We start from the raw sequence: 25,422 nt of genomic DNA on the forward strand, positions 1-25,422 counted from the left end.
CGCAGTGGACTCCTAACACCAGGCCTATTGCTGGAAAGGCCTGAGAACAGGTCGGGGAGTGTGCGGAGTGGGGGAGGTTAGAGCCGAGGGAGAACTGATGAGGCCTGGTATGAGAGTCAAGTGGGAATGCTTAGAATTAGCCAGTTCACCCATCTGGGCCTTAGTTTCCTCACTTGTAAAGCAATAATAAAAGAGCGTGAATAAGATGAGATTTTCGCATGTGAACTTGCTTCGTGATGGATTGTCCTCTCCTCTTCCTCACAAACCTGCTTCCTCCAAGACCATCCTTCTCCTCCTGCAACCACCCTCTTCTTCTGACCTGCGGGAGCAGAGTGAGGTGCCCCTGCCTATAACTGTACAAGGTCTATTTTGTTACCTGTTCACTCCTTCATGTCCCAGCAGTTAGTCATCTGCTCCTATCACCAAGGCTATGGCATGCTGGGCACAGAATAGGAGCTCAATTGAATGGATGAATAAATGAATTAATGAATGTGTAATATTGTTGTGTGAAGCAATGGTTCTCAAAATCACTGCTTATTCGAATCATGAGGAGAGGTTTTGTTGTGTTAGCATGAGTGGGTATATGCCCACTACTCTTTAAGATCCATTGAACTAGAACCTCTAAGGAGAGGCTCCACACTCGTATATTTATATTCTATTTCCCAGCTACTTCTGATGCCCAGGTTTGGGAACCTCCTGGAAGGGTCAATGAGTCCTGCCCGCAAAGGATGAGGCCAGAGAAAGTCAGTCTAAAAGCAAGATCGCTTCCTGTTCCAAGTACTTATAGCCCCAAGAAATCAAGGGAGCTCACTGATTGCTAGGGCGGCACGAGGTGAACAGTTAACAAAATTCAGCAAGTACAACGACCGCTTTGAGACATCCCGGGAGGAGGAAACAGCTGAGGGGAGGCAGGTTAATAGGTCAGAGGAGGGAGGGAGGACAATTCATTCCAGAGATGTTTACATAAAGTCTCATTTAAACCTCACCACATTATTTTTTTAAAGATTTTATTTATTTATTTTTAGAAAGGGGAAGGGAGGGAGAAAGGGAGAGAAACATGATGTGTGAGAGAAACGTCCAGTGGTTGCCTGAAGCATACCCCCAACTAGGCACCTGTCCAGAAACCCAGGCATGTGCCCCAACTAGGAATTGAATCTGCAACACTTTGATTTGCAGGTTGGCACTCAGTTCACTGAGGCACACCAGCGAGGGCCCCACCACACGTTATTTTATCATTGATTTACAAGTGAGGAAACTGAGGAAATTGCTAGTTAGTCCCAGAGCTGGAACTTGAACTCACATCTCTCACCCTTCCATACTAGGTACCTTCCAGGGCACCATGGCTCTCTAGCTTGTACAGGAATAGTTGTATTTTCCAGTGAGCCTAATAAATCTAGGTATTCAGTGGGCATCTAATAAATGGTTGTTGTCTGGACGACAGAGGGAAAAAAAAGAAAGAAAAAAGAAACCCTAAAGCTCTCCCGTACAGTGAGGAGAGGAGGCAGCAGTAGATCTCTTTCCTTTCAGGTTACAGTCTCTGACCCTGTGGCTACAGAAAAGAAGCGGAACAAAGGTGGAAAAAACTACTATTCCCAGAAAACCATAGTTGGGTCACCTCACGCATGCGTAGACTCCTACTCTGAAATCACGTGCCTTCTCCCGCTAGCTCTTGTTGCGCGTGCGCCCTCGGTTCAGCCTTTTTCCGACCCCTTGCTTTCTCAGGCTAGAGTTGGTGGCTCGACCTCCGGCGACTTCGGTTTAGGATGCTGCCCTTGTCTTTGTTCTGGGCAACTCGGGTAAGAGTGGGGCTCCGGAGCCTGGGTGACCAGTAGAAAGAAAACTGCCCTCCTACCGTAGTATCCATTCACAAACTACGGGGTTCTCCTGGCTTTTCCACGCACATGGTCTGGGCCCCCCGGAAGCGGACTCGCAACTAGGGGAATCCCCGAGACCTGTGGGTGTGCTCCCGAGACCCCCGGGTGTGCGCTATATAATTGGGGCCACTCCCCATTCCGATGATTACAAGCCCCAGGGCCATGTGACCGTTCATGGTATTGGGGGAGAGAACTGCATCGGATGCCCTGTACATCCTGTGCAGGCGAACAGCGGGGTTCCCAGCGTGGATAGGCAAGCTGAGTCTTTCCTCTAAGCTCTGAACCCTACAGATGATGCAACCGAGCCCCGCTGCTTGCATCAGGGGTCCCGCGTCTCTGTGAGATGGAAGGAGGTGGAAAAGGAGCAGGGCAGAGGCTTGGCTGTGGTTTTTGGCTTCCCTGCCATCAGAACCCCCACCCCTCTTGCCCTGGGACTGCTAAAGATCTACCCTGCTACCTCCATTGTTCTGAAAACCTCTAACTAAGCCTATTGTCTCAGTTTATGGAGGCCCTACCTAGGGAAGACCCTTTTGTTCCTGTGAGTGACAAGGTTTTGGAACCACTGGCTTCTAGAAGACAAACTTTAAACTTTGCCCTGTAGCTTTGCAGAGTGTTTCATGGGTTGAGGTGGAGAAAGATTCTGAGGTAAGGTGAATGGACCAACTCAGAATCACTCCCTGGACATTGATCTCAACCTTGGCTCTAGAACTGGCTTTTGGAGATGGGGGTGGTGAAAACTGGAACAGGCAGGCTGGACATCTGGCTGTTGGGTTTGAAGCCAGAGGGCCCGCTAAACATCACTGATGATTGTTGGGAGACTGTTTATCTGACGCTTTTATTTGACCCTGGCTTTTCCTCCCCTAGCCTCTGCAGAGATGTGGTCAGCTGGTCCGGATGACCATACGGTGCCAGCACAGTGAGGCAGCCCAGCCCCAGAGTGGAGAAGCAACCAGGGGCTGGACAGGCCAGGAGAGTCTGTCAGACAGTGACCCTGAGATGTGGGAGCTGCTGCAGAGGGAGAAGGACAGGCAGTGTCGCGGCCTGGAACTCATTGCCTCAGAGGTGGGGCCTGGGGAGAGGGGCCGAGGCTGGGGCCACCATGGGTGCAGGAAGTGACAGGTCATCTTACTGCTATTTCTACAGATCTCCCTTTCAGACTCAGGGTCTTCCTGCTGGGCCTTATCTCCCTCTCTTCTTACTGTCCTCTGAAGCAAAGGCAGAGCCATTCTGGGTTATGGGATGGGGGCATTAGCAAGCTTCCAGAGCCTTCCAGGGCCCCTACAGTCAAGTCTGGTCCCTCCTCCCTCCCAAGAGAAAAGAGGAGTCTGGAAGTACAGGTATGAGTGGAAGGCGGCCTTGCTGGGAACGCCTATCCTGGCAGCCGGGATTCTGAGGATGCCGCCTCTGGCTGTGCCCCAAGCCTTGCAAGGAACCCTGAGTGAACAGAGCTTTCTGTAGAGCTCAGCTCCTTGCAGCCCGCGACTCTGGCAGGGTGGGCTCTGGGGATCCAGGGAAAGGGGCTCAGTACCTTCTGACATTGCCCCCACCCCTCACCCCAGAACTTCTGCAGCCGAGCTGCGCTGGAGGCCCTGGGGTCCTGTCTGAACAACAAGTACTCGGAGGGTTACCCTGGCAAGAGGTGAGGGTGAGGCACCAGAGGGCTGGAGGGCAGCCTCAGGGATGCTGCTCCCGCCGGGGGGCACCTGCCTGCACTCTCCCACTGCATTTAGAGGAGTGGCCTTCCTGGTCCTTTGCCATTGGTCAAGGGACATGGTGGAAACCCTTCTCTGTGCCCTGATACGCCCCCTCCTGTGCAGATATTATGGGGGAGCAGAGGTAGTGGATGAAATCGAGCTGCTGTGTCAGCGCCGGGCCTTGGAGGCCTTTGACCTGGATCCTGCACAGTGGGGAGTCAATGTCCAGCCTTATTCGGGGTCCCCGGCTAATCTGGCTGCCTACACAGCCCTTCTGCAGCCTCACGACCGAATCATGGGGCTGGACCTGCCCGATGGGGGCCAGTGAGTATGGATGGGGTGGCTGATGGGCTCAGTGGGCAGCATGGGAATAAGAGAGGAGTTATTTATTGAACACCTAATGTGTGCAATGCAGATGGAACAGGCCTGCCCCGTCTTTCAAGTTATGGTGCAGGAAGAAGATGAGACCCCAGTAACAGCGCTCAGCACAGAGTGGACAGAACAATGAGGGTGGTACATGCTAGGAGCAGTTTTCCAGAGAAAGAGGCCTTTGAAGCAGACCAGGAAAGGAGCGGTTAAGTCTGGGTGTTACTCTACTTCCTACATTCTTACTTCCACTCCTCCCCTCCCAGTCTTACCCATGGCTATATGTCTGATGTCAAGCGGATCTCGGCCACATCCATCTTCTTTGAGTCTATGCCTTACAAACTGAACGTAAGTGAGTGCTCTAGTGTGTGGGGAGTGAGCTACGCAGGGCCCAGGAATCCTCTCCTGGGAAAAGGGAGGGGCTGAGCCCTGGACAGCCTTCAGGGTCAAGGAGGAGAGCCAGTTACCTTGCTTCCTTCTAAGGGCTTTAGCTTTTTGTCTCTCTGTCCAGTCCCAAACTGGCCTCATTGACTATGACCAGCTGGCAGTCACTGCTCGGCTTTTCCGACCGAGGCTCATCATAGCTGGCACCAGCGCCTATGCCCGCCTCATTGATTACGCCCGCATGAGAGAGGTCAGTGGAGGCTGGAGTACCTGCCACTCCCCGAGGGGTGGTGGGGAGACTGGAGGGAAGAGGGACCGCCTCAGGTGGGTCTGTCTGGGCCCTACCCAGACTGAGGCCTGTTTCTGTACCTGCCCAGGTGTGCGATGAGGTCAAGGCATACCTGCTGGCAGACATGGCCCACATAAGTGGCCTGGTGGCCGGCAAGGTGATCCCCTCACCTTTCAAGCATGCGGATGTTGTCACCACTACCACTCACAAGACCCTTCGAGGGGCCAGGTCAGGCTCCCCTGAGACCAGGCCTTGCCTTTCCCTGTCTTCATGCCCTATTTCCAGGGCACCGTTGGGCTGGATCTTAGGGGAACTCATTCTGCCTGAAGAGTTCTACCCAATCTGTGGATTCTTCTTCTCGCTCTTGGTGGCAGTTCCCCGACAAGGGGCTCTGGGGGCCGGAGGGGCAGTCTGCTTCCCTAGACCACTGGCATTAGGCACACCCAGCACAACTGAGCTGGACTCTGAGAGCCCTCAGGGGCCCAGGCCAGCCAGCTTCCTCTGCTCTTCCCATTCCTTACTCTTTCTCTTCAGCTTAGATTCTGACCACCTTCCGCCCATGCAGGTCAGGACTCATCTTTTACCGGAAGGGGGTACGGTCTGTGGACCCCAAGACTGGCCGGGAGATCCCTTACACATTTGAGGACCGAATCAACTTTGCTGTGTTCCCATCCCTGCAGGGGGGGCCCCACAACCATGCCATTGCTGCAGTGGCCGTGGCCCTAAAGCAGGTGGGGAAGTCGCCTCTTGCAGGGAGGCACCCGGTTGCTCAGGCCCTGTACCTTGCTGACTGCAGTTGGAGCCCGTGGGAAGGGGAGGGGAGAGGTCATGGCTGGGGTCACAACGATGCTGGAGGTGGAAGAGTAGGAGGGCAGGACTTGGGGTCCCAGGTGCCACTGCCTCACTTCCAGGCCAGCACCCCCATGTTCCGGGAGTACTCCCTGCAGGTCCTGAAGAACGCCCGGGCCATGGCCGACGCCCTGCTAGATCGAGGCTACTCGCTGGTGTCTGGTGAGCCATGAGGTTGGGTGAGAGTCTGTAGCCTCAGACAGAGGCCCAGGGCTCACCATTCGTGTACTGTCCCCCCCTTAGGTGGCACTGACACCCACCTAGTGCTGGTGGACCTGCGGCCCAAGGGCCTGGACGGGGCGCGGGCTGAGCGGGTGCTGGAGCTTGTGTCCATCACGGCCAACAAGAACACCTGTCCTGGGGACCGCAGTGCCGTCACCCCAGGGGGCCTTCGGCTCGGTGAGACCCCAGGTTCCAGGAGTAAAGGCGGCTGCCAGGTGGGCTTGGGCCGTGCTGATCCTCTTCTGCCTGTCTCTCAGGTGCCCCAGCCTTGACCTCTCGACAGTTTCGTGAGGATGACTTTCGGAGAGTTGTGGGTTTCATAGATGAAGGGGTCAAAATCGGTTTGGAGGTGAAGAGCAAGACTGGTGAGCAGGCGGACGCCCCCTGTGCCAGCCCACCTGCCACCCTGCTCCCTGCCTGCCCTGCCCCCAGTGCTCTGACCGCCTTTCCTCGCCCCTCTCTAGCCAAACTACAGGATTTCAAATCCTTCCTGCTCAGTGACCCAGAGACAAGACAGCGGCTGGCTGACCTCAGACAACGGGTGGAACAGTTTGCCAGGGCCTTCCCCATGCCTGGCTTTGATGAACACTGAAGACACCAAGGAAATGAGGCTCATAGACTGAAATTAGTCCTTCCTCTGCCTGGACCAGTGGAGTGGGTCACCTGTCTTTCAATGTTTTGCTGGAGGAAGGAAGGCCTCTTACTTAGGGGAAGGGCCGGGCATGGTTCCCGCCCCAGCATTTGTAGCTGAAACTTCTTTTTGGAAGATTTAGAAGAAGGAGGCTGGGGGCTTCTTGTCCCCAGTACTCCCGTTATCTCAGTGTTACAGCTTCCTGCCCTTTCTCGAGAATGGGGGAGTTACCCTGTAAGCCAGAGGAAGGTCGGGTAGGCACTTTTTTTTCTGTTTTTAATCTAATAAAATGCTAACCTGACCCAAGCTTCTGTTACTGTGGGAGGGCCCCTGGGCCAGGCCGAGATTCGCCCCCCTCCATGTGTTCCTTCCTTCCCTCCCACCACCACCACCACCACAAGGGCCCCGGAGGCTGCAGCCTCCTCCGTCTCTGATCAGAGCCGACACCAGACGTGATTAGCAGGCGCAGCAAATTCAATTTGTTAAATGAAATTGTATTTTGCCCACGGCTGCTTCTGTTTGATCCCAGGGGACAGAGGGGAGCAAGGAGGGGAGGGATGGCAGGGGGAGGCCCAGGTGTGAGGATGGAGGGGGCGCTGGTTGGCTCCGCAGGCACGGGGGAGGAGCACGCTGCTCCTCCCTGGGCACAGAGGTACCTCGTCCAGAGCAGGCTGGGCGACAGGCAGGGAGCCCAGTGGAGCTAGAGCGGCGCTTCCCTGGGATGGAGCCCAGAATCTGGGCTAACGTGGGGCCAGCCACGTAGCTTGGCACTCAGGCCCCTGCTTGCTCTTGGCTCACCTCTGCCACGCTCAGCACGTAGCCTGCGCCACACCCTACAAGGCATCTGTAGCCGAGCAGAGGGGCCAGCTTGAGCATTTTGGGTCCACCCAGCTGCTGCCCCACCTCTTAATCCACCCCAGCTGCGTGGGACTCAAGCTGAGGGTCAGAGGTGCTTCCGCCGCAGGGAGCAAGGGAAGAGGGTGGGGGTGGAGCTGCCTCCCCTCCTCGTGGGAACCAGGCTTTTGTACTCGGGCTGGGTAGGGTGGGCAGAGTGGTGCCCTGGGGGTGGGTGGGGTGGGGGCATTGGGCAGTGGAAGAAATGAGAAGGCTGGCTTGAGTAGGTACACCGATGTGCCCCAGCTGGGCTCAGAAATCTGGCCGGTCCTTCTTCAGCTTTTTATAGTCCGTGGAGACTGCAAGGAACTATGGAAGTGGGAGGAGGTTGCAATGAGTACCCCAGGCCTCTCTGGGTGCTGAGGGGCCACCCCAGGACCGAGAGTTGAGAGGGGAGGTGCAACACTAGAACCAGTGACGGGTACCTTGTACTGGTCGTTGGGGCTCAGGCGGTTCCAGGGCTCCGGGTTGTTCTTTCTGTCCCAGCTGTGAAGAGGGAGGGTCCGGGTTTCCTCTCTGGGAACTAGGGCTCTAGAGCCTAGCCTAACAGCCAGAGTCTCTGCCTCTACCCCAGCACCCCTCGGCCTGTCCTACCCTGGCGGCAGGGTGCGGGGGGGGGGGGGGTCATCCATTTCCCTGAGACTGACAGGGAACAGGAGTGTTAGTTGCTGACAAAACAAGAAGGCTGTCACCATTTTCAGATGAGGACAGATGAGGGATTGACAGCCCGGCCCAGGGACTCTCACCTGCCCCTTGCCACCCTTGATCACGCCGGCAGAGTACAGTAGTGGGAATCAGGCAAAGATCCCCAGGGGCTGGGTTTTCTTTGATAAGCCTTGAATTCTGACAACGAAGGGCTGCTCCTGACAGGAGCCCCCCACCCCTCACTCTGCTGCCTCTGGCCTGGCAGTAGAGTCTCCTGGTCACCCTGGCCGAAGGTGCCCCCAGACACTCAGCTGGCTACACCCCCAGCACTCCAGGGTGGATATTGAGGTAGCCAAAGGCCGATGGCCGCCGGCAGAGTGGCGTCGCCTTGGCAACCGGGTGGGGAGCCGGGCTTGGTTGGCAGCCACAGGGGAGAGTGAGGTCCGGTGGGCCGAAGGGGAATGGGCTCTCGAAGGTTAGGAGGATGTTCCAACCCCATGATGCAGGGCAGGGGCAGGTGCGTTGCAGGGGGATCCCGGCCCAGCACCCATTCCCGCCGTTCCTGAGAGGCCCACTCCCCCCTGACCCTTCCCGCCCCGTCCAGGACCCACGTCAGCACCCCAAGCCCAGCCTTTACCAGACGTCCGGGCTGCGCAGGGCCAGCCGCAGCAAGTAAAGAGCAGCGCTGCCCATGCCCAGGCCAATGAAGCCAATCATCGGGATGAGCTGCGGGAAAGACCCGAGGACACTTTCAGAGTCGGCCCCTCCCCATAGTTTCCAGTTGCCCGTTACAAGATTTCCTGCCCAGCCGCCCTAACCCCCGCCGGGGCACTGGCGCCCCTCCCTTCTGGGAGCGGGGACCTGGCACCTCACACACCACAGCTCCTGCCTTCGTCCCCCAACCCCACGGCGGGCCTGTCCGAGGGGGGTTCAAGGGGCACGGGTGCATACTGCAGGGAGAGTTGAGGGCACCCTGGAAAAAGGTGAGCAGCTCTGGGGAAACTAGGCGGTGGGAGGGGACTCAGAGAGTTGGGGGCTGCTTGGTCAGCGAAAAAGTTAAGAGCTATAATCAGTGGCTCCGGGGGCCCAACTCACAGCGGGATGTCTCTTGATCTGCCGATAGAGACGGGTCCCCAGACTGGTTCCCGCCATATCGCCTCTCCAGCGCCTGGTCCTCTCCAGCGGGCTCTGCTCCGCTCCCTCGCTCCTCCTGGGGTCCCGCCCCCGGCTGGGGAGGGGTCAGCCCAGCCCGGCCGGGCCCAGCCCACCGCACCGACTCACCCCAACCCCACCCACTTCTTTTCCTCCCTCAGCTCCAGGCTCGGAGCGGGAAGAATTGTTGGGGACCTAAGGGATTTCTGTCCCTCCACTCTTTCCTACAAATGCCTGGATCCTGGCCCATGGAACACCATCATACTTGAGGTTTTAGGCTGGTCGGAGGGAGAGGCCTCACGGGCTTTTGATCCAGATTGATTGACAGAGGATTCAGCAGCAGGGGAGGGACCCGCCGTGAGACAGACTGGCGGACAGACCTCCGGAAAGTGCAGATGTGAAAGTTCACTCGCGGCACCAGGAGGGGCGGGGGTGGGGCGGGGAGCGAGGGCGCCGCGTTACTGCCCTGACCACCCTGGAGCAGCGATTTCCAAACGATGTGTTTGTGGCACACTGGTGTGCCACATTTTGTTTTGTTTTTCTTTTCTTGTGTTCTATATTTATTTTTGTACTTCTGCTGCAACAATCTTTAAAACATGCAATACCTGACTGGTTAGGGGGTTTGAGCTCTTTTCCCTTAGATTGTCAAGTAAAAAACAATGACAACAACCAACACAACAATAGCCCTCTAGTGTGAATGAATCAAAATGGTACCTATTTTTTTTGTCAGATCAGCAAAAAATATATATTACTTGGTGCGCCGCAGAGTTTTCCTAATTAGTTATGTGTGCTGTGAGATGTAAATGTAAAAAAAAAAAAAAGCCATTCTAGAGCATCCAGGAGCTAGCAGGCCTTGGTCTCCCTGGTTCTGTCCCCACCACAGTGCAGCGGAAGGAGGAGGGTGACAGGCAGCCCAAGAGAACTAAAGCTGCCCCGGCCCCTGTCATCTGGGTGGTTTTGCCAAGTCGTGTTGTGGTTGACCTGGAGCAGCCGTTGGAGGCCGAGGGGACCCAGGGGTATCTTAAACCTGGCTTGGTACAGAATAAATCTTGCTTGCCCTGCCTATCTTGGATAGGGATGAAGGTGGAGCCGCCCACGAAGGCCACTCTTCTGGCTGTGATGGAGAGGGGGAGAACGGGGTGAGGAAAACAGTTAAGGAAAGATAGACAAGATGTTGGAGGAGGAAAGGGAACGAGACACACGGAAACAGGTGGGGAGCAAATGACCGATTGCCACCCTTTCTGCAGCAAACTCAGGTGTATGCAATGTTGCCAGGGTGAGAAGGCTCACTGACTCATCTTTGGGGAGCTGAGTTCCAGGGACCAGGAGCCCCCCCAACCACTTCTCCCACTCCCATGCTAACCTCCCCACTATGTCTCCCTGCCTCCCCCTGGACAGCCGGATCCTGCGGCTCCCCATCTCTCCCCTCGAGATCCCTGTGGTGGCTCGGGCAGGAGTGAACTGTGCACCCACCACTGGGACACTCGGGGTGCAAGGAGTGAAGGGGCCCTGCCTGGGGGGTTCCTTCCTTTCCCTGGCGCTGATATGGGCCCGGTCCCCTGCTCTGACAATTGCCACTGTCATTAGGCTGCAGAGTCCCAGGTTCTCCGCCTCCCTCCGGGATAATGAGATAAAGTGTCAGAGACAGGGCAAGACAAAGAGACAGAGACTTGCTACAAGGGGCGTGTGGGGCGGGGGAGGAGGAAGGAAGGGCTGTCAGAGCCCGGAGCCGCGCAGAGTCCGGCCCGCCCTGAACACTAGCACTACAGGGGCCGTGGGGTGGGCTGTCCTATCACCGGTACGCCCTAGCGCTCCTGACTCTGGAACTAAAAATCAATCCTGGAACTCCCAGGATTTCGAGGGGCCACACAGTCGGGCTGCACATCTGGCTCTATATGGCATAGCTGGTGCACCAGGACCCTGGCAGGGACGTCTAGCCCCTGCGCCGCGGCCCGTTTGCTTCTCCGGCCCTCGCCTGCTGTCCAGTGTCCTTTCTTGTGAGTTCCGACCTAGCACGTCCCGGACCCTCGGCCCCACTCCTTCCGTAGAGCCGCTGCCTCGCATCCTCCAGCCTCGGGCCTCAGCCCCACTCTCCGATGACTGCTTCTGCTCTGGCCTCTCTGGGGCTCCTTGACCTTTCACCTGCTTCTGGTGTTAGTCTCTGGTCCCTTCTTTGTGACCCTATTTCTAAGCCCCATCCCATCTCCGGGTCAAGGTCTCTAGGGCCGAGCTGGGACACAACTTTTGGGTTCCAGACCCCATCTCTTCCCTCACTTTCCCACCAGAAGGACTCAGGCCGAGCTGACCCAGCGGGTGAGGGACTGCAGAAGCCATTAACTGTGGATTAGGCATGGCCAGGGGTGGGCGGGCATCCCACTGGGACCGGACTCCGAACACTGTACCGCGCAGGACACTACTCCGCGTGCAGGCGGCGCCTCTGGTCAAAAGAAGCTGGAGTCGGCGCTGCGAGCTGACTGCAGGGGCCGTGGGCGCGGACGCCCCCTGAAGGCCGAGCCGCTCTTAAGCTCTCAGGGGAGGTGCCTCGGTCGCCCCCTATAGGGCCGCGTCGGCTCTGCGCCCCGCGGCTTTTCCGCAGGTAAGTCAGCGCCTAGAGTGTGGGTCCCCGCGGGGTCCGCGGTTCCTGCCGCTCCCGCGGCCGAGGCAGTGGGTCCCGCAGTGGGCCGGAGAGCAGACGCGGCAGCTCCTGCTTCGCCAGTCCCAGGCACCAGAGGTTCAGACTGGGTCCCCTCGTGAGGCTGGGCAGCCGCAGATGCCCCGGCTCCATATCCGCCCAGAGACTGCCCTCTGCCCTTGCCTGTCCTAGTCTCTAGCCCTGTCCTGCCTTTTTCTTCCTCAGGCCCCGTCTGCCTCCGTCTATCGCTGTGTCTCCGTGTCTGTCTGTGTCTCTCTGTTCCTTGTCATTCTGGCTGTCTCTTTCCCTCTGCAGCTCTCTACCTGGCTTTGTCCTTCTGCATGTTTCTCTGTGTCTCCGTTGACTCTCCGTCACTCTACTACTCTGTCACTGCCTTTATCCGTCTCTTCCTCCTCCCGTTCACCAGCTCCAGTCCTATTCTCCGCCTTGCTGCTCCTGGGGGGCTGTAGCAGTCCAACGGGACAGCCTGGGGACACCTCGGGGCATTGCCTGGTGTCTCCTTCCCGGCCACCTCCACATGTCCGTCACCTCGGCACGGCCTCCATCTTCCCTCTGCAGCCGTGGGGACTGGGTGGAGGATACTCAGGAGGGAAGACACAGTGCCCAGTATCTGTCTGCTCGGGAGCCCTGGGGCCCCTGACCCTCTACCGCTATTAAGGGCGCCGGGTCCCAAGGCTCTGAGATGATCATGATTGCATCAGCCAAACAGCCGAGGAGCCGGCAGCCGCTCAGAGAGTGAACGAGCGAGCAAGACAAAGACGCCCGCGCCATCTGTTTATGCAAAGCGCTCTCCACCGGGAACCCTGGCGTCCCGATGCTTGGCCCGGCTCGGGCCACAGGGTCGTGAACCCGCTCCTGCCTGGCGCCCCCTCTGCTTCGCGGCTTACCCCCCTCGCCGCACCCAGAGGGGCTGCGGGGCGAGCGGAACGAAGGGGGGCGGGGGTGTTGATGTGATTGGAGCGGACGCGGCTGTTTCTTCAATAATGGATGGAGATGATGCGGACGGCGGAGCCAAGCCCGCCCGGAGAGGAGAGAGGAATAGAAATCGGGAGAGGAAGTGGCGGGGGCGGCAGGCGCAGCCAGGCGCCGCGCGCACGCACACACACGCACACACACACACACCAGCGCGCGTGCGTCACACTGTCATTCGACTACACGCCGCTGTGCAGTTCACACCCAGGCACACACCCACACACTGTCACAGAAACACACACCTGCAGGTGGAGATGCCAGAGCAACACACTCACCAGAGGCTCTTCCTGATTCTCACACACGGTCCTGCACACCGAGACCCGCGGAAATGCCTACGCACGGGGCACATCCAGGTGTGAAGAATGCACAGACACGCCAGAGCACACATGCACACTTAGACACCTAGGGGCTTAGACAGACAAAAACCGTAGAGGATGGAATCGGGTACAGAATGGTGACAAGACCTACAGATACACAACAGGGACACACCCCCCCAACATATACATACCTCACACATTTGGGGCACAGACGCACACGCTACACACTAGAGGCATAGACACCCGTCATCACCAGGGGCACAGATAGCCACACGTGTGTCGCAGCTGCTGCCTGTGCCCTGTGGTGGCGCAGTGTGGCAGAGAAGTCACTGGGGTCCCTACTAGCTCCTCTCGTTAGCCTAGCCATGTAATGATGTCCTGACGACAGGAGGCGCCTGGGGCTGTTGGCCCCTCACCCTATTTGACTGCCTGCAAGCTTCCTTTCTGGGCCCCCGGGGCAGGCAGTGCAGTCTTGGGGCCACCCTGGTTTCATCCGACCAAGCTGGCTGCAACCCCAGCAGCTGGGGGGAAGAGCAGGGGCCGTAGAGAGCCAGTGGCAGCTGTATAGGGCGTCTCCCAAGGTCCCCAACATGTCCAGGAGGCAAGGGGTGGACAACAGTGTCACTCCGTATCCCCCTCATGCCCTGTGCTGCCCGATCTTCTGACACAAGGGGCACTTTTCTCGCTAAGAGTTGGGCGGGCGCTGAGAAAGAGTAGGGTGGCGATTGCGACCAGGACCCTAGTAGGCCGCCCCCCCCTCCCCTCTGTTTTCGATGCAGTCCGCTCCTTGGCCCGGACTTATGACCTTTGCAGCGCGAGGCAGCATCATCCATCACCCAGGCGGCCGCTTTCCGGAGTAGGGGCGTTGGGGTTGTCTTCCCAACACCCCACAGGGTCACTGTCTTCCCAACGCCCTCTCCTGAGACCAGCTCTGCGCCAGCCGGCCGGGGAGCAACCAGCAGGCCGCTACTGGGGGCGGGGTTGGGGGGCACGACCATGGGGCTCAGCCGCGATACTGGGGGCCTTGTAGCCCCACCCCCGGCACCCCAGCACCCATCCTTCCGGCTCAGCACAGCCAGCCTCCCCGCTCCTCCTGCCCTCCCTCTCGGGCCCTTTGCTTAATTTCCTATTAACTGCTGATAAATCCAATTAAACCGCCGTTCTAATTAGGGACAGCTGCCGGCTCTGCGAGGCGGAGAAGGGGGGTGGCCCCCCGAGTGTATGGGGGGATAGAACAGCAGCTCTCTCTGCTTCTCAGTACCCCCACACCAGCACCGCCGCCCAATGAGCCAGTAAATTGGTTTTGCTTCAGCATTGTGGGGGCCCACCTCGAGAATCTCGGGGGGCTATGGTTTTGAGTCCAACAGACCGCTTGATGAAGAGGTGCGACCCAAGCCCTAGCTGCCCCCGCCCCATTCGGGGTAGGCAGATCCTGAGGAGAGATGCGGGCAGAAAAGGCTTGATTCGTGTGTGGTGGTCGAGGGTCGGGGGAGCTGTGGTCTGGTCCTACTGCAGCCCAGGCACGATTAAAGGGGTGCTGAGTCTTCCTTTATGACCCCGCCTTCCGCCCCAGAGTCCAGGAGAGTCAAGAGCAAAGGGAACAGCAAACAGAACCTGGCGCTGCAGCCAGCAAGTCCTCTTGGTGCTTCCCTACCCCCACCACACCTCAGCCTTCTGGAAGGAAGGGGGGCGCGCCGGTCCCGGGCCCTCCTCTTCCCCAGCCCAGCTGAGCCTCTGTCCTCACTCCCCCTCCCCCGCCAGCAGCAGATGGTGCCTGGGCTCCCGCTGCCAACCTTGCTAGGTGGTGCCAACCTCGGGCCTGGCAGACAACGGGCAGAAGAGAAGAGAATCTCCTGGCCGGCCGGCTGACCCTCCCCCAGCCGCCATCAAGCTCAAGACCCTCTGCCTACTCTACTCCGGCGACCACCCCAGCCTGCCTCTCACTGGTCCGCTCCCGGGTCCCCAAACTCCTTGTCTCCTTCAGCTCTCTTCCCTACACCTTCCCGCTCCCTGCCACCTGCCACCCTGACCAGGGCCGGTATATTTGCATGTCTACATATGCAAATAAAAATATTTGCATACGGCGCGCCGCAAGGGGGGTCTCCGCGCGAGCCGGTTAGCTGTCTGCCCGACGTCCTCTCACTAGGTACCTGTCAAGGCTGGGGCGGGGGCCGTGCGGGAGGGGTTAAGCCCCGGGGCCTTGCTTGCTTAGTTCCCGGAGGACTTGAGGAAGTGTTGCCATGGAGACGGCACGCACCCTACTCCCTCCCAGGCCCAGGGTCTCGGGCTCCTTGTCTCCGGTTCTCCTCTCCCCGCACCCCCGCCCGGTCCCTCGCTCTCCAACCGAGATCTTGCATCGCCCCCTGGCGGCCCAGCTCGGCGCAGAGCCAGGTTCCGATTTGTAAGGGGCTGTCCACCGCCAAGTCGCCAAGAGCCGGGGCACCTACCCTGCTACGGGACCCCGCTCCTTGCAGCAGCGGCGCGGGGGCGGTGACCTCAGCCCCGCTCCCTTTTCTTTGTTGACTACGGAGGCCACGGCTGGCTGATGCACCTGTCTCTCTACCTTCCACCAGCCTCAGCCCAGGTGGGTTTCGGGTTACTCGATGGTGGTAAAATAAGACAGCTGGGGAGGATTTTCCATCACTGTGTAGGTCCTCTCTTGCCTCTCTCCTTGGCCCCAATTAAAGAACAAACTTTTCTTATTTTTGTCAAAACTTTAATAAATTCTCAACACTGAACAGTCTCCCACCTCCACCCCCCACCCCGCCACCCCAGGGCGCCTCCTAGTGGAGGCTCATTCTTCTTTCTCCAGCTTTCAAAGGCTGGACCTGAGGAGTGTTGCGGGGAAAGGCTGCTTCTAGGCACCGGTATCCGATGCCGTAGGCCAGGGGAAGAGGGCAGGAACCAGTCCCTTCCCAAGAGCCTCGTTACGCTCTGGCGGGCCTTCCCTCTCCTCCTTTACCCAGAAGTAGAATTACTTTTGCCCCTTTCCTCTTCAGCCTCTACTGGGCCTGCCCAGAATGGGGCATGGCTATCTCCCGCCAGCAGGCGCCTGCACCCCTAAATCTCCTCCAGAAAGTCGGCGGGGAACAGCCCCACTTTGCGGCCGGTGTAGACCTTGACGTAGCCGCCAACTTCATCTCCTTTCTGTACCACGATCTAAAGGATTAAAGGATTAGGGAGGAAGAAAAAATGCTTGAGAGGAGAACAGGTGAACCTAAAATAATGGAGGCCCCTCCTAGATCCCCGGGTTAACATCTGCAGGGGTGTGATTTACAGAGGCGCTCCAGGCCTGGCGTTGGGTTGGGGCACCAGAGCTGGTTTTGTTGTTGTTTTGTTTTTTAATAACCTGGTCCTTCTTGAGAGTGATCTGTCCTATTTCGCGATTCCCCACGAAGGATCTCGTTACCCGGTGCACACGTTCTCCAGACCGGACCCGAATGATGAAATTTGGAGGGAAAAATCCGACCTTCTCCCCTATTTTCCCCTGGAGGGGAGGGGAGGGAGAATGAGCCTTTCAATCTCAGGTTCTAAACTCAACCCATGTCCCACCCTGGCCTCAGCCATTTCTTACCCGCCACCACTCCTCATTGGAGTCGTCAATGACTGTGATCTTCTCTCCAGGCCTGGCGGAGAGAGGGGAGGGGCCTCTGAGACTTAGGGCCTTACACACCCAGTCCCTTGGCTGTACCCAGGTCCAGCCCCAATAGGCTCCAAGCCCTGGGTACCCCCCTCTCCACACCTAGTACAACCCCACCCCAATCTTAAGGCCTCTCACGGGAAATCCAGGTCATCCTTCTCCAGGGCTTTGAACCGATAGAGAGCCACAAAGTAATGAGACTGCTGGAAGCCGGGCTGTTTGTGCTGGGGGTGAAAGGGGGATGCGTCTCAGGGTTCCTCTGCCCCACAGTGAGGGGCAGGAGTCCAAGGCAGGGGCTTTCTCCAGACACACTGCAGTCCGACTGTCTCCCAGGTGCCTGCGCTAGGAGGAGTGTACTGACTGTGTGCAAGGCGGTGGAGAAGGCAGTTGAAGGTTGATAGGTACCCATGGCCTAAGTATGGGCTTTTGGCTGAGGCCCTGAGTAGTGTCAAGAACTGGGCTGGGGAGAGGTTTAGGGTCCCTGAAGGAAGAAAGGACTCTCACTTTGTCATCAGGTGTCTTCTTTTCAGACTTCTTATCCCCTTCAGGGTTTCCTGGGATGGGAAACACCACCAAATCGTCTCTGGCTCCTGGAGGGTCGCCCTCATGCCCTTCCCCTTCTGTGGCATGGCCTCCTTGTCTCCAAACCTCACATGCCCTCTACCTTCCTCTCCTTGTGCCGCAGCTGAGCCCCAGACCCTCCTCCATCTCTGTGGACGGAGACTGCGTCACTCACCGTCCTGGGCTTTGCCTTCCTCTGGTCTGGCAGACTCTGGCTCCTCTTCCATCATGGCTGCTAGAGGCTGGAGGGGGCACCAGAGTTAGGAAGATGCTGTCTTGGGAACCCACGTTTGCCCTGGCTCTCCAGTCAGGCCAGAGAACTATAGAATAATAGGATCTCAGGGTTGGAAGAAGCCGTAGAGAAAATATCTGTTCAACAACCTGCCTAATGCAGAGACTTTCTCGGAAACCTCCTGGCAGGTAGGCTACCCACCTTGTGCTTGAATGTTGCTCATGATGGGAGCTCACTGCCTTGCAAAATAGACCATGTAATTTATTTATAGGACAATTCCCTATTTAAGCCTATGTCAGTCTCCCCGTAACTTTTAGTTGTTGGTCCTGATTTGCCTTCTGGAGGAATACAGAACAAACGTAGTCCCTTTAAAGGTGGGAGGGCAGCTCACACGTCCGTCCTGTCTTTTCTTCTCTAACCGTTCTCAGTTCCTTCAAATCATTCCCTAAGATTCCAATTCTATGTCCTTTACTATGTCTGCCCTTAAAAACACTTTGGTGTGTAAAAGAAAAATGGGCAGCACCGTTTTTATAATTCCCTTAGAAAACAGAACCCGAATGTGCCAGCCTTTCTGGAAGCAGCCCAGTCACACTGTCAGCGCCTTACAGCCGGGGCTCACTCGCAGAGACCCCTAATTCGCACCCAGCCTCCACGTCAACTACGTTGAAACCAGATCTCTAGTTCTGTGTTTGCGCAGTTGATTTTTTTTTAACCCAAGAACAGATATGTACATTTTTCCTTACAACATTTTAAATTATTAGTTCTGGGCCATTCTTCCAGTCCATAAGATTTTTGAATACATTATTCAGTGTATACATTTTCCCTTCTAGGTTTCCCGCAAACTTGAGGGGTACACCATTTATATCTTCATTTGCATCAGTGAGAAAAATGTTCATAGGTATTATGGAGCATCAGAAATCTCCCTCTAGCTGGACACTCCCTGAAGGACCAGGATCCCCTGGGTACTGTCGGTCAAGCAATTTTAGGAATCTGGCCAACCGTAACCATTATCTCCACCAGTCCATCCTGGTTGTCCAGAAGGATATACGGATCTGCCGACAGATTCCTTGCTGCAACGAGTGCAAGTGTACGGCATTATGAATCCAGAAATCCTATTACAAAAGGAAGCGAAGCTGCTTTTGGCCAGTAGCTTTGTGTCTCAGTTACCTTGCCTATACAGTAAATGGGTCAGACCAGATGACCTTCATAGACTGCTGCATGACTCTGGAATTACTTGGCAAGTTCTGTTCTTCAAAGCCAAAAGCAGAGCTCTTGCCTCTCTCGTCCAGCAGTGTCAGGGGCCTGGGGCCTAGCCTTCTGTTGATTTTGGTGGTTAATCTGACAATTTCAGAAGGGAGCTCCCAAAGCCAACACACGCTATGGCAGAAGTTCTTAACCTGAGGCTTTCTAAAACTGCATGCAAACATTTGTCTGTTGGGTTATGTGCAATTTTCGGGGAACAGGATCCCTAGCTTCTTCCAGCATTCCGCAGAGGAGACAGAATCTGCTCCATGGGGTCCCTGGAAGGGGACGGTGCTCACATTTTTCTTATCTGCCTGTCCTTTCTTCCGTTCCTTGTTTGCCATGATCACCCCAGTGCGCAGAGTTTCAAACACGGGGTCGTTACGGTTTGCAGCAGCTGGTGGGGATGGGAGAAGAAAGAAGACGTTACTGGGGAGGCTGGCAATGGCTTGGAGGAGAGACAGACCTCCTAAGGGGGTGGCATGAGCAAGCCGGGTGCTACCTCCTGTGGCACACCCACCCATGCTCTGCACAGAATTCGGCCTCTCCTCCGAATAAACGGCACACCGTCAAAGACTACGAATCACGAATCTGCCCAGGATGTCCACAGCTCGTGGGCTGGCCTCGAGCCTGGCATTCTTCTGGGATTGAGGACTGTCTAGAGTCCTTGTTCACTTGGAAATGGTTTTGCATGTGAAGAGCACAGAATTCGAAGTTAGGCGGATGGAAGTTTCAGTCCTGTCTCTGTCTCTTGCTAGCTGTGTGGAGACCCAGCTAAATCTTATCTCTCTCAGCTATCAAATAGGAGAACATTGACTCTGCATCCAAGATGGCTCAACTATTAGGTTGAGAGAGAGCCGTGATATATAGAATCTTCCTGTTTTGGACTTGGTTTCTAGATCCAGAGGTGGTGCTGAAACCATCTCTAAGCTCGCCCGTTCCCTCGGGGTCCATGTAGGTCACTTACAGAGATCTTTGACACAAGCGTACTGCTGGTTGCTGTAGAGTGGGGAGCTATAGGCCCGATGGAAACCAGGGGGCTGTAGGGCAAGATGGGATGGGAAAAAGCATTAGAGAGGGCAAGGCAGAGCCCGGAACCCCATCTCTCCCATGAGTGCTCACCCCTTCTTGAAATGAGATGGGCTGAGGAAGATAAAGCAGGGAAACAGAGGGATGGCCTAAGGAGGGCCTGGCAAGGAGGCAGCCGGCAACACGTCCCCTTCCTCTTACTTGCTCGCTCCCCGAAGCCTACTCACAATCTTGCCGAAGCATCTCTGCATCTCCACGTAGGACTGGCAGTGTTCGTGGATGTTAGTTTTGCAGTCCTTACAGCGAAGCCCAAATTTGTTGTTGACTTGGGAGAAAGGGAGAACATCTGGGTGAGGTTCCCGATTCCCTCTCCCTTTGTACTGCTGCTGCTACTCTAGCTCTTGGGTCCTTTTTCTGTCGGGGACCCAGCACCCTAGCAGTATTTCCTTAAAGCCAAGTCTTGCCTCAGCTGGCCTGCTATACAAACCCTCCTCTCCTACCCGCTTTCCCGGTCCCTTGCCCTCAGCACCATGAGCTCTCTGCTTCCCTCCAGGACTCACGCACGATCATCCGGGCACAGACATCACAGAACTTTGGCTTCTTGAAGAAATGATCTTTGAATCTGTGGGGCTTATCATTGACAAGTTTGGGAGGTTCTGGGGGTGGCTCCTCCTCTTCCTCCTCCTCTTCCTCTTCCTCATAGATGTAGTAGATGGGCCCACCCCCAGCGCCCACTGCCTCCCCATTGGCCTGGGGCTCTGGGGGAGGCTCCATCTGCTTTGTCCCAGGAGACTGCTTCCTGAATAAGTGCTTCAGCCGCAGTAGCTGAGCGGGGAGGAAGGGAGGGAATGAAGGAAACCCAGTGTTACAAGAAATGCCATGCTCCCTAGTAGGTAGGGCTGAAGCTAACTAGACATTTTTCTAGCCTGGGGCAAGGGCACACGCCAGGACCGGGGGCACTGGGAGCTGCACAGGCTGGCAGGCACTCGGACAGTGAAGGAGACGCAAGTGAGGATCAATTCAAACCCTTCTCCTCAAGGGCCGCAGTGGCTCCCCAGCTCCCCACAGCTGGCGGTCAGAGGCCCAGACTCACCCCACTTTTCCGAGTCTCTGCTGGGAAGGAGGGCTGAGGGGACTCCAGCATCTCCTTTTCTGTCATGCTGCAAGAGGTTGGACCCCACTATGACATTTAATCCCTGACTGCCATTCTTCCCTCCCTTATTTCTGTCCCTTAACACTAGGGTGGTCCTTGAAGGGGAGGCTTCAGGAGAAATTTAGTTAGAGATCCTTTCACAGAGCTTATGAACAGGAAGATTCCATGGAGGTCCAGAGAAAAGCCCAACAGACTGAAGAACTTCCCAACTAGTTCCTCAAGCAATAACCCATTCTTCCACCCTGAGGGCACCCCTCAGTTTACACTCCAAAACGGGGCTCAAAGCTGCCTGGTCTGGGGATCTGGCCACCGCTCCTGTGTTTCTCCTGGGAATCCATGGGCAGTAGAGATAGGAGGTACCTTCCCAGATCTCCTTCTTTCCCGGAGGTTTTGTGTGTGGAAGGGTAGGCTGGGACATTTGTTCCTCCTCCTTTCTGGAGCTCTGCACGCCCAGGGCCTAGTTCCCAGCCTGCCTCAGGCCTCAGCTATTTTAAGTTTTCGCAGTAATCTGAGCCTTTCTTTCCCTTACTGTTCCCTGCCCTGGATCCCACCCCCACCCCGCCCTCCAATCCCGGCTCTTCGTCCTGGAGTAGAATAATTTCACTGCTAAAACCCAAACTACTCATAGACAAGGAGAGAAATGGAGAAGCTGAATAGACTAGGGATTGGGAAAAGCCAAGGTGAGCCGTACGGAAAATGGAAAGAAGATGAACAGGCAACTCACGTTTGGGAGTCCCTGTCAATCCAGTCTGGAGGGGAGAGGGAGCCCCCGCAGTCCCGATGGTGGTGCTGGAGGAGGGCCGGTGCTCTCCCTCGGGGGGCTGAGCCCCCCCAGTCCCCTCTGTGCTCACACTGGCTACCCAGACGGTATTTGTAGACCTAGGCTCTTGCCTTGGTGTCAGAACTGAAGTGACAGGGCTGGAGGACAGTGGACAGCTGAATGACACAGCTGACACAGAGAAATTGGACACGGGGAGGTATGGGCAGGGCTGGACCCTAACTCCTCCCTTCCCCCAGGGCTGCTGTCCCCTGGTATTTTCATTTGTGGTGTGCAGGGCAGTCGGTACCGGCTAAATTCAGGAGTCGACAGTGTTCATGCTGTATACTCATTCGGGTAATTTTAGGTGACTGAAGATAAAGATGAATTATAAACAGCTTTCCCAATCGCCTTTCGCTGAGGGCCAAACGGGCCAAACACCTCCCCGACTCTACCCAGGCCCTGCTTTCAGAACTACCCCTTTAACTTCCTAGCCAGTGCCGCTCATCTTTTGGCCGTGTGTGTACCACCGAGTGTCAATGTAGCCTCACACCTTTAAGAAGGAAAGGGCTGGGAAGCAGTGAGGAAAGGGAAATTCGAACTCTCCTATCAGCTACACTGGATTGCTTTCTTCTCCGTGGGAAGTTGGAAGGGTACCTTCTGGACATCCTGTCGGGGAGTAAAACACACACAGCACTGCTTTGTTCTTCTGACTGTCCCCAGAGGCGCACAGTCCTGTTTCTCTGAAATCTTGTCCTCAGGGTATAGGGACTTCTAAGAGCTATTTTAAAAAAGCCAGGCTGGATGAGGAGTGAGGGTCTGATGATCAGGTAGGACGGTCTTGACATTGGATAGAAAGCTGTGAGGGCCGCCACACAGGGAGATTTCTTTTTTTTCTTTCATCATCTGTAAGTAACATCCCCATTCCCCATGAGAACTGCGAACTGCTGGAGGTGGCAGGACGGCCAGGCCTCACGCTCCCCAGTCATTTTGATTCCCCGATTCCATCTCCCTGCCCTGGTGCCCCTGTGTACGAACTGCACTGAAGGTAATCTGGCTTCTCATCTCACAGGCATGCAGCCTCCTCCTGCTCTGCTGAGAAAGGGTACTCCCATCTCAGAGGAGAGCAATTTGGAAGTGGCCGTGTAGTGCTGCTTTATCCCTTGCATCTGTTAAGAAGGATCATTGTGGAGGTAGGGCCAGTGCAGCTTCGGGGGAGCCTAGAGATACTGCTAACTGGACCCAAGAGATTTCCGGGGCAATGTTTTTTGTCATTTCTGCTCTTTTTCCTCTATAAGGGGTGGGTGAGACTGAAGAGGGGCTGCTGGAAGGTTCTGGGTCTACAGGCTCTTTAATGACTGTGGTCTGACAGGCTGCAAGACAGGCTGGCGTTGAGAAACCTCAGACAGGAAAAGGTCCATCATGTAGGCAAGTGCCTTCTGCTTGTCACCTTTCTTCAGCTGCACAGGACAGGGGCTGCTGACCACACTTGGATAATGTGGCTCCTTGGTACTACAAGATGCTTTTCTTGTAACAAACACGCCCTTCTGTTCCTCGGAGGTAAAACCCAATGCTCTGGCTTTAGGATTAAAGAAAGGCCCGAGTCTTCCATCCCAGAGGAGTTCTTGGCAGACTGGATGGACAGTGAGAGGCCAGCATTCAGCCCAGATCGGACCTCGCTTCCCCCTCTGCAGCTCAGCCTCACAGAACTGACAGAACGAAAAAACCTCAGGTCACCTCGTCAGCGCAAGTCTCTTACTTTGCTGATAAGGACCCAGAGCTCCGGAGTTAAGAAGCGATGTGCCTGACGAGCCTCAGGTTAAGTGGCAGAGAGAGTCCAGAACCAAGGTCTCATGAAAGACCCGAGCACCTATCGGAATTATGTGTGAGGAGGAGGATGGGACACAGGGGCAGTTTTAGGAAGGCAGTGTTCATGCGCTGCAAAGGCCACCCAGGCCCACGCACATCCCTCTGACGCTGTGGCCCGTGCCCATCCAGGACCCCCAACCCTACCCACACCAGCGGCAAGAAACACAGGGACTGATGTCCAGTGACAGATTTTTTTTTATATTTAAAAACAAAATCAACCTCCCCCTCAAGTAAACCCCCAAACAAAAAGTCAGATTAAATAAAATTTACAGTGAATATACCCAGCAAACATCTGTATGTGCAATTAAATACTATATCTGTTATGCGGCACGAACCTCAAACAAACGATGTACGAGTGTTCTGGGGTAGGGGGGGCCGAGTTTCAACTCTGCAGGGTTTGGGGCGGCAAGATGGGGGAAGTGAGAAGAAAGGGAAGTCAATTTCATTTTTCTTAATTCTGTCCATATAAATATATTCATAAAGACCAAAAAAGAAAAGGGAGCTTGGGATGGTAAGGAAATAGGAGAATAGGGGAGTGTTAAGACCCTCCCAATTCTACCTGACCAAAAATATGAAAGGAGTTCATTTCCTGGGGGAGAGGAGATAAAAAATAATAGAAGAGGATGGGGAGGAGGGGACCAGATGGAGGCCCGCCAGGGAAGAGGGAGGACCCAGGGCAGGGCGTGGGGGGGTCCGGTGCCGGTGGGGACGGCTGCCTGTCTTCGTCCCTGCTGTCTCGGGCTCCAGCACAGTGCCCGCCACCTCCTCTCTCCCTCTGTCCACGGTCCTTCAGGGTGCCTCGACTCCCTCCACCTTGCCCCCACCACTGCTTTGCGAGTCCCTTCCCCTTCTGTTTATTGAGAGCTGGCTCGCTCCAGGATCCTCAGGTCATAGTTCTTTTTGGCCACTCGAAGTTTGAAGCGACTCACGGAGCTGTTGAGGCGAAGGGAGGCATTCTGGGCAGCCAGGGGGCTGGGGAACACAGCCACGATGGTGTACAAGGCAGCGAGGTCCGCGTGGCGGCCGTTCTCCGCAGTCCCACTGTTGTCCCCCCCACCCCCGCCAGGCAGCCCCTGAGCATCCTTGAGCCACTGGATCTTGGCGCCGGACATGGCGAGCTGAGTGAAGAGTTTGTCCGCCTCGGTCCGAGTGATGCCCTCGGGGAGATCTGTCACCTCCAGCACCCGCCCCAGGACTGGAAAGGGAGGAAAGAGGACACGGTGGTGCAAGGGTTAGAGTAGGGAGGGCCAGAGAGCGGCCCAGCAGAGAAACCTCCAGCTGACCAAGCCTGTGTACAATGTCCTCAAAAGCCCAGCCTTCCCCACTTCGCCCTGCCCCCCTACCCCCATCAACCCCATTCCCTACCACCCAGACTCTGACCAAGGCAAGTAGGAAAAGCCGAGGAACCTTTCTCTCTTCCAGCCCAGAGATGTAGGCCAGAACGGACTGCAAATCAGATCCCAGATTTAGGATTTGGAGACCACACCTCAGTTCCCTCACAGGGTGATGTAATGAAGGAAGTATGGATTTTGCTGATATTCTTTCATCAAGTCAATAGCTCAATCTGAAATATGTTCGGTAGGTCCCTTCCCAGAGGCTGGCCTAAAGAGATTCTTCTTTCTTGTCATCTAGGGAAGCTGGTTCCCCTCATTTCCCCGTTTAGCAAACTGCTCTAAGTAGGGGACTCCCGCGAGATCTTGTGGGTCCTGTAGGCCTTGTACAGAGGCCTGCAGGAGAAGAGTTATTCCCCCACATTCTCTTGTCAATCATCTCCTAAATCGGGTGTAGAATTACCAAATGCAGACATTCCAGACTGAAGTCAGGACTACTGCCACAAGACTCTGTGTTAATAACAGGCTCAGCAACCCCCAATTTTTACCATCGTCTTCCCCACGACCTTGGTAAGGAGGGTGACAACACTGCACTTCTCTAGCTTCTCCCAGCTCATGGTACAAAAGGATCCCATCTCCACTCCCCACCCTAAGCTGGTCTTTCCC

The 25,422-nt window shown here is 56.1% G+C and overlaps 4 protein-coding genes across 15 annotated transcripts in view; 1 reads left to right on the top strand and 3 right to left on the bottom strand.

Moving 5' to 3' along the window:
* Positions 1-1,671: 1,671 nt before the first annotated feature.
* On the top strand, positions 1,672-6,610 carry SHMT2 (serine hydroxymethyltransferase 2). The gene is made up of 12 exons (XM_037127107.2): positions 1,672-1,796; positions 2,739-2,936; positions 3,434-3,513; positions 3,692-3,892; positions 4,201-4,282; positions 4,446-4,568; positions 4,696-4,835; positions 5,173-5,338; positions 5,519-5,618; positions 5,700-5,855; positions 5,936-6,043; positions 6,143-6,610. Exons 1-12 carry the CDS (start codon positions 1,764-1,766, stop codon positions 6,268-6,270), a joined length of 1,515 nt encoding a protein of 504 aa, XP_036983002.2. The 5' UTR covers positions 1,672-1,763; the 3' UTR covers positions 6,271-6,610.
* A 172-nt stretch (positions 6,611-6,782) lies between these two features.
* On the bottom strand, positions 6,783-9,059 carry NDUFA4L2 (NDUFA4 mitochondrial complex associated like 2). The gene is made up of 4 exons (XM_037127043.2): positions 8,944-9,059; positions 8,486-8,574; positions 7,629-7,689; positions 6,783-7,512 (listed from the first exon to the last, which is right to left on the bottom strand). The coding sequence occupies exons 1-4, from the start codon at positions 8,998-9,000 to the stop codon at positions 7,456-7,458; spliced, it is 264 nt and encodes an 87-aa protein (XP_036982938.1). The 5' UTR covers positions 9,001-9,059; the 3' UTR covers positions 6,783-7,455.
* Positions 9,060-15,721: 6,662 nt separating this feature from the next.
* On the bottom strand, positions 15,722-21,714 carry STAC3 (SH3 and cysteine rich domain 3). 2 transcript variants are annotated; one of them, XM_037127087.2, is made up of 12 exons: positions 21,524-21,714; positions 20,740-20,806; positions 20,207-20,471; positions 19,874-19,971; positions 19,585-19,657; positions 18,917-19,014; positions 17,319-17,385; positions 17,087-17,136; positions 16,721-16,806; positions 16,517-16,568; positions 16,292-16,429; positions 15,722-16,101 (listed from the first exon to the last, which is right to left on the bottom strand). In XM_037127087.2, exons 2-12 carry the CDS (start codon positions 20,803-20,805, stop codon positions 16,003-16,005), a joined length of 1,092 nt encoding a protein of 363 aa, XP_036982982.1. In that variant the 5' UTR covers position 20,806; positions 21,524-21,714; the 3' UTR covers positions 15,722-16,002. The 2 variants fall into 2 exon arrangements, with proteins under 2 accessions (XP_036982982.1, XP_036982983.1); XM_037127088.2 differs by lacking the exon at positions 20,740-20,806.
* Positions 21,715-23,602: 1,888 nt separating this feature from the next.
* R3HDM2 (R3H domain containing 2) overlaps positions 23,603-25,422 on the bottom strand; it is a 152,420-nt gene continuing 150,600 nt past the window's right edge. For all 11 annotated transcript variants that reach the window (XM_053661705.1, XM_053661704.1, XM_053661703.1 and 8 more), the window contains one exon: positions 23,603-24,620. In XM_053661705.1, the coding sequence (XP_053517680.1) occupies positions 24,280-24,620 (341 nt within the window). In that variant the 3' untranslated portion in view covers positions 23,603-24,279. The remainder of the gene's footprint in view (positions 24,621-25,422) is intronic.

Source organism: Artibeus jamaicensis, unplaced genomic scaffold (assembly GCF_021234435.1).
Source record: "Artibeus jamaicensis isolate MK-2021 breed Jamaican fruit bat unplaced genomic scaffold, CSHL_Jam_final contig_233, whole genome shotgun sequence".
Lineage (NCBI taxonomy): Eukaryota > Metazoa > Chordata > Mammalia > Chiroptera > Phyllostomidae > Artibeus > Artibeus jamaicensis.

Bases quoted from the DNA above. Each gene is read 5' to 3' on its own strand.
- SHMT2 (XM_037127107.2), top strand. From the start codon at position 1,764: ATGCTGCCCTTGTCTTTGTTCTGGGCAACTCGG. The intron at 3,893-4,200 runs GTGAGTATGGAT...CTCCCCTCCCAG, and splicing joins GACCTGCCCGATGGGGGCCA to TCTTACCCATGGCTATATGT. The intron at 4,569-4,695 runs GTCAGTGGAGGC...GTACCTGCCCAG, and splicing joins ATTACGCCCGCATGAGAGAG to GTGTGCGATGAGGTCAAGGC.
- NDUFA4L2 (XM_037127043.2), bottom strand. From the start codon at position 9,000: ATGGCGGGAACCAGTCTGGGGACCCGTCTCTATCGGCAGATCAAGAGA. The intron at 8,575-8,943 runs GTGAGTTGGGCC...TCTTTCCCGCAG, and splicing joins AGATCAAGAGACATCCCGCT to CTCATCCCGATGATTGGCTT. The intron at 7,690-8,485 runs GTAAAGGCTGGG...CCCTCTTCACAG, and splicing joins CTGCGCAGCCCGGACGTCTG to CTGGGACAGAAAGAACAACC.
- STAC3 (XM_037127087.2), bottom strand. From the start codon at position 20,805: ATGACAGAAAAGGAGATGCTGGAGTCCCCTCAGCCCTCCTTCCCAGCA. The intron at 19,972-20,206 runs GTGAGTCCTGGA...CTTTCTCCCAAG, and splicing joins CTGTGCCCGGATGATCGTGC to TCAACAACAAATTTGGGCTT. The intron at 16,102-16,291 runs GTTATTAAAAAA...TTAATCCTTTAG, and splicing joins TCACTCTCAAGAAGGACCAG to ATCGTGGTACAGAAAGGAGA.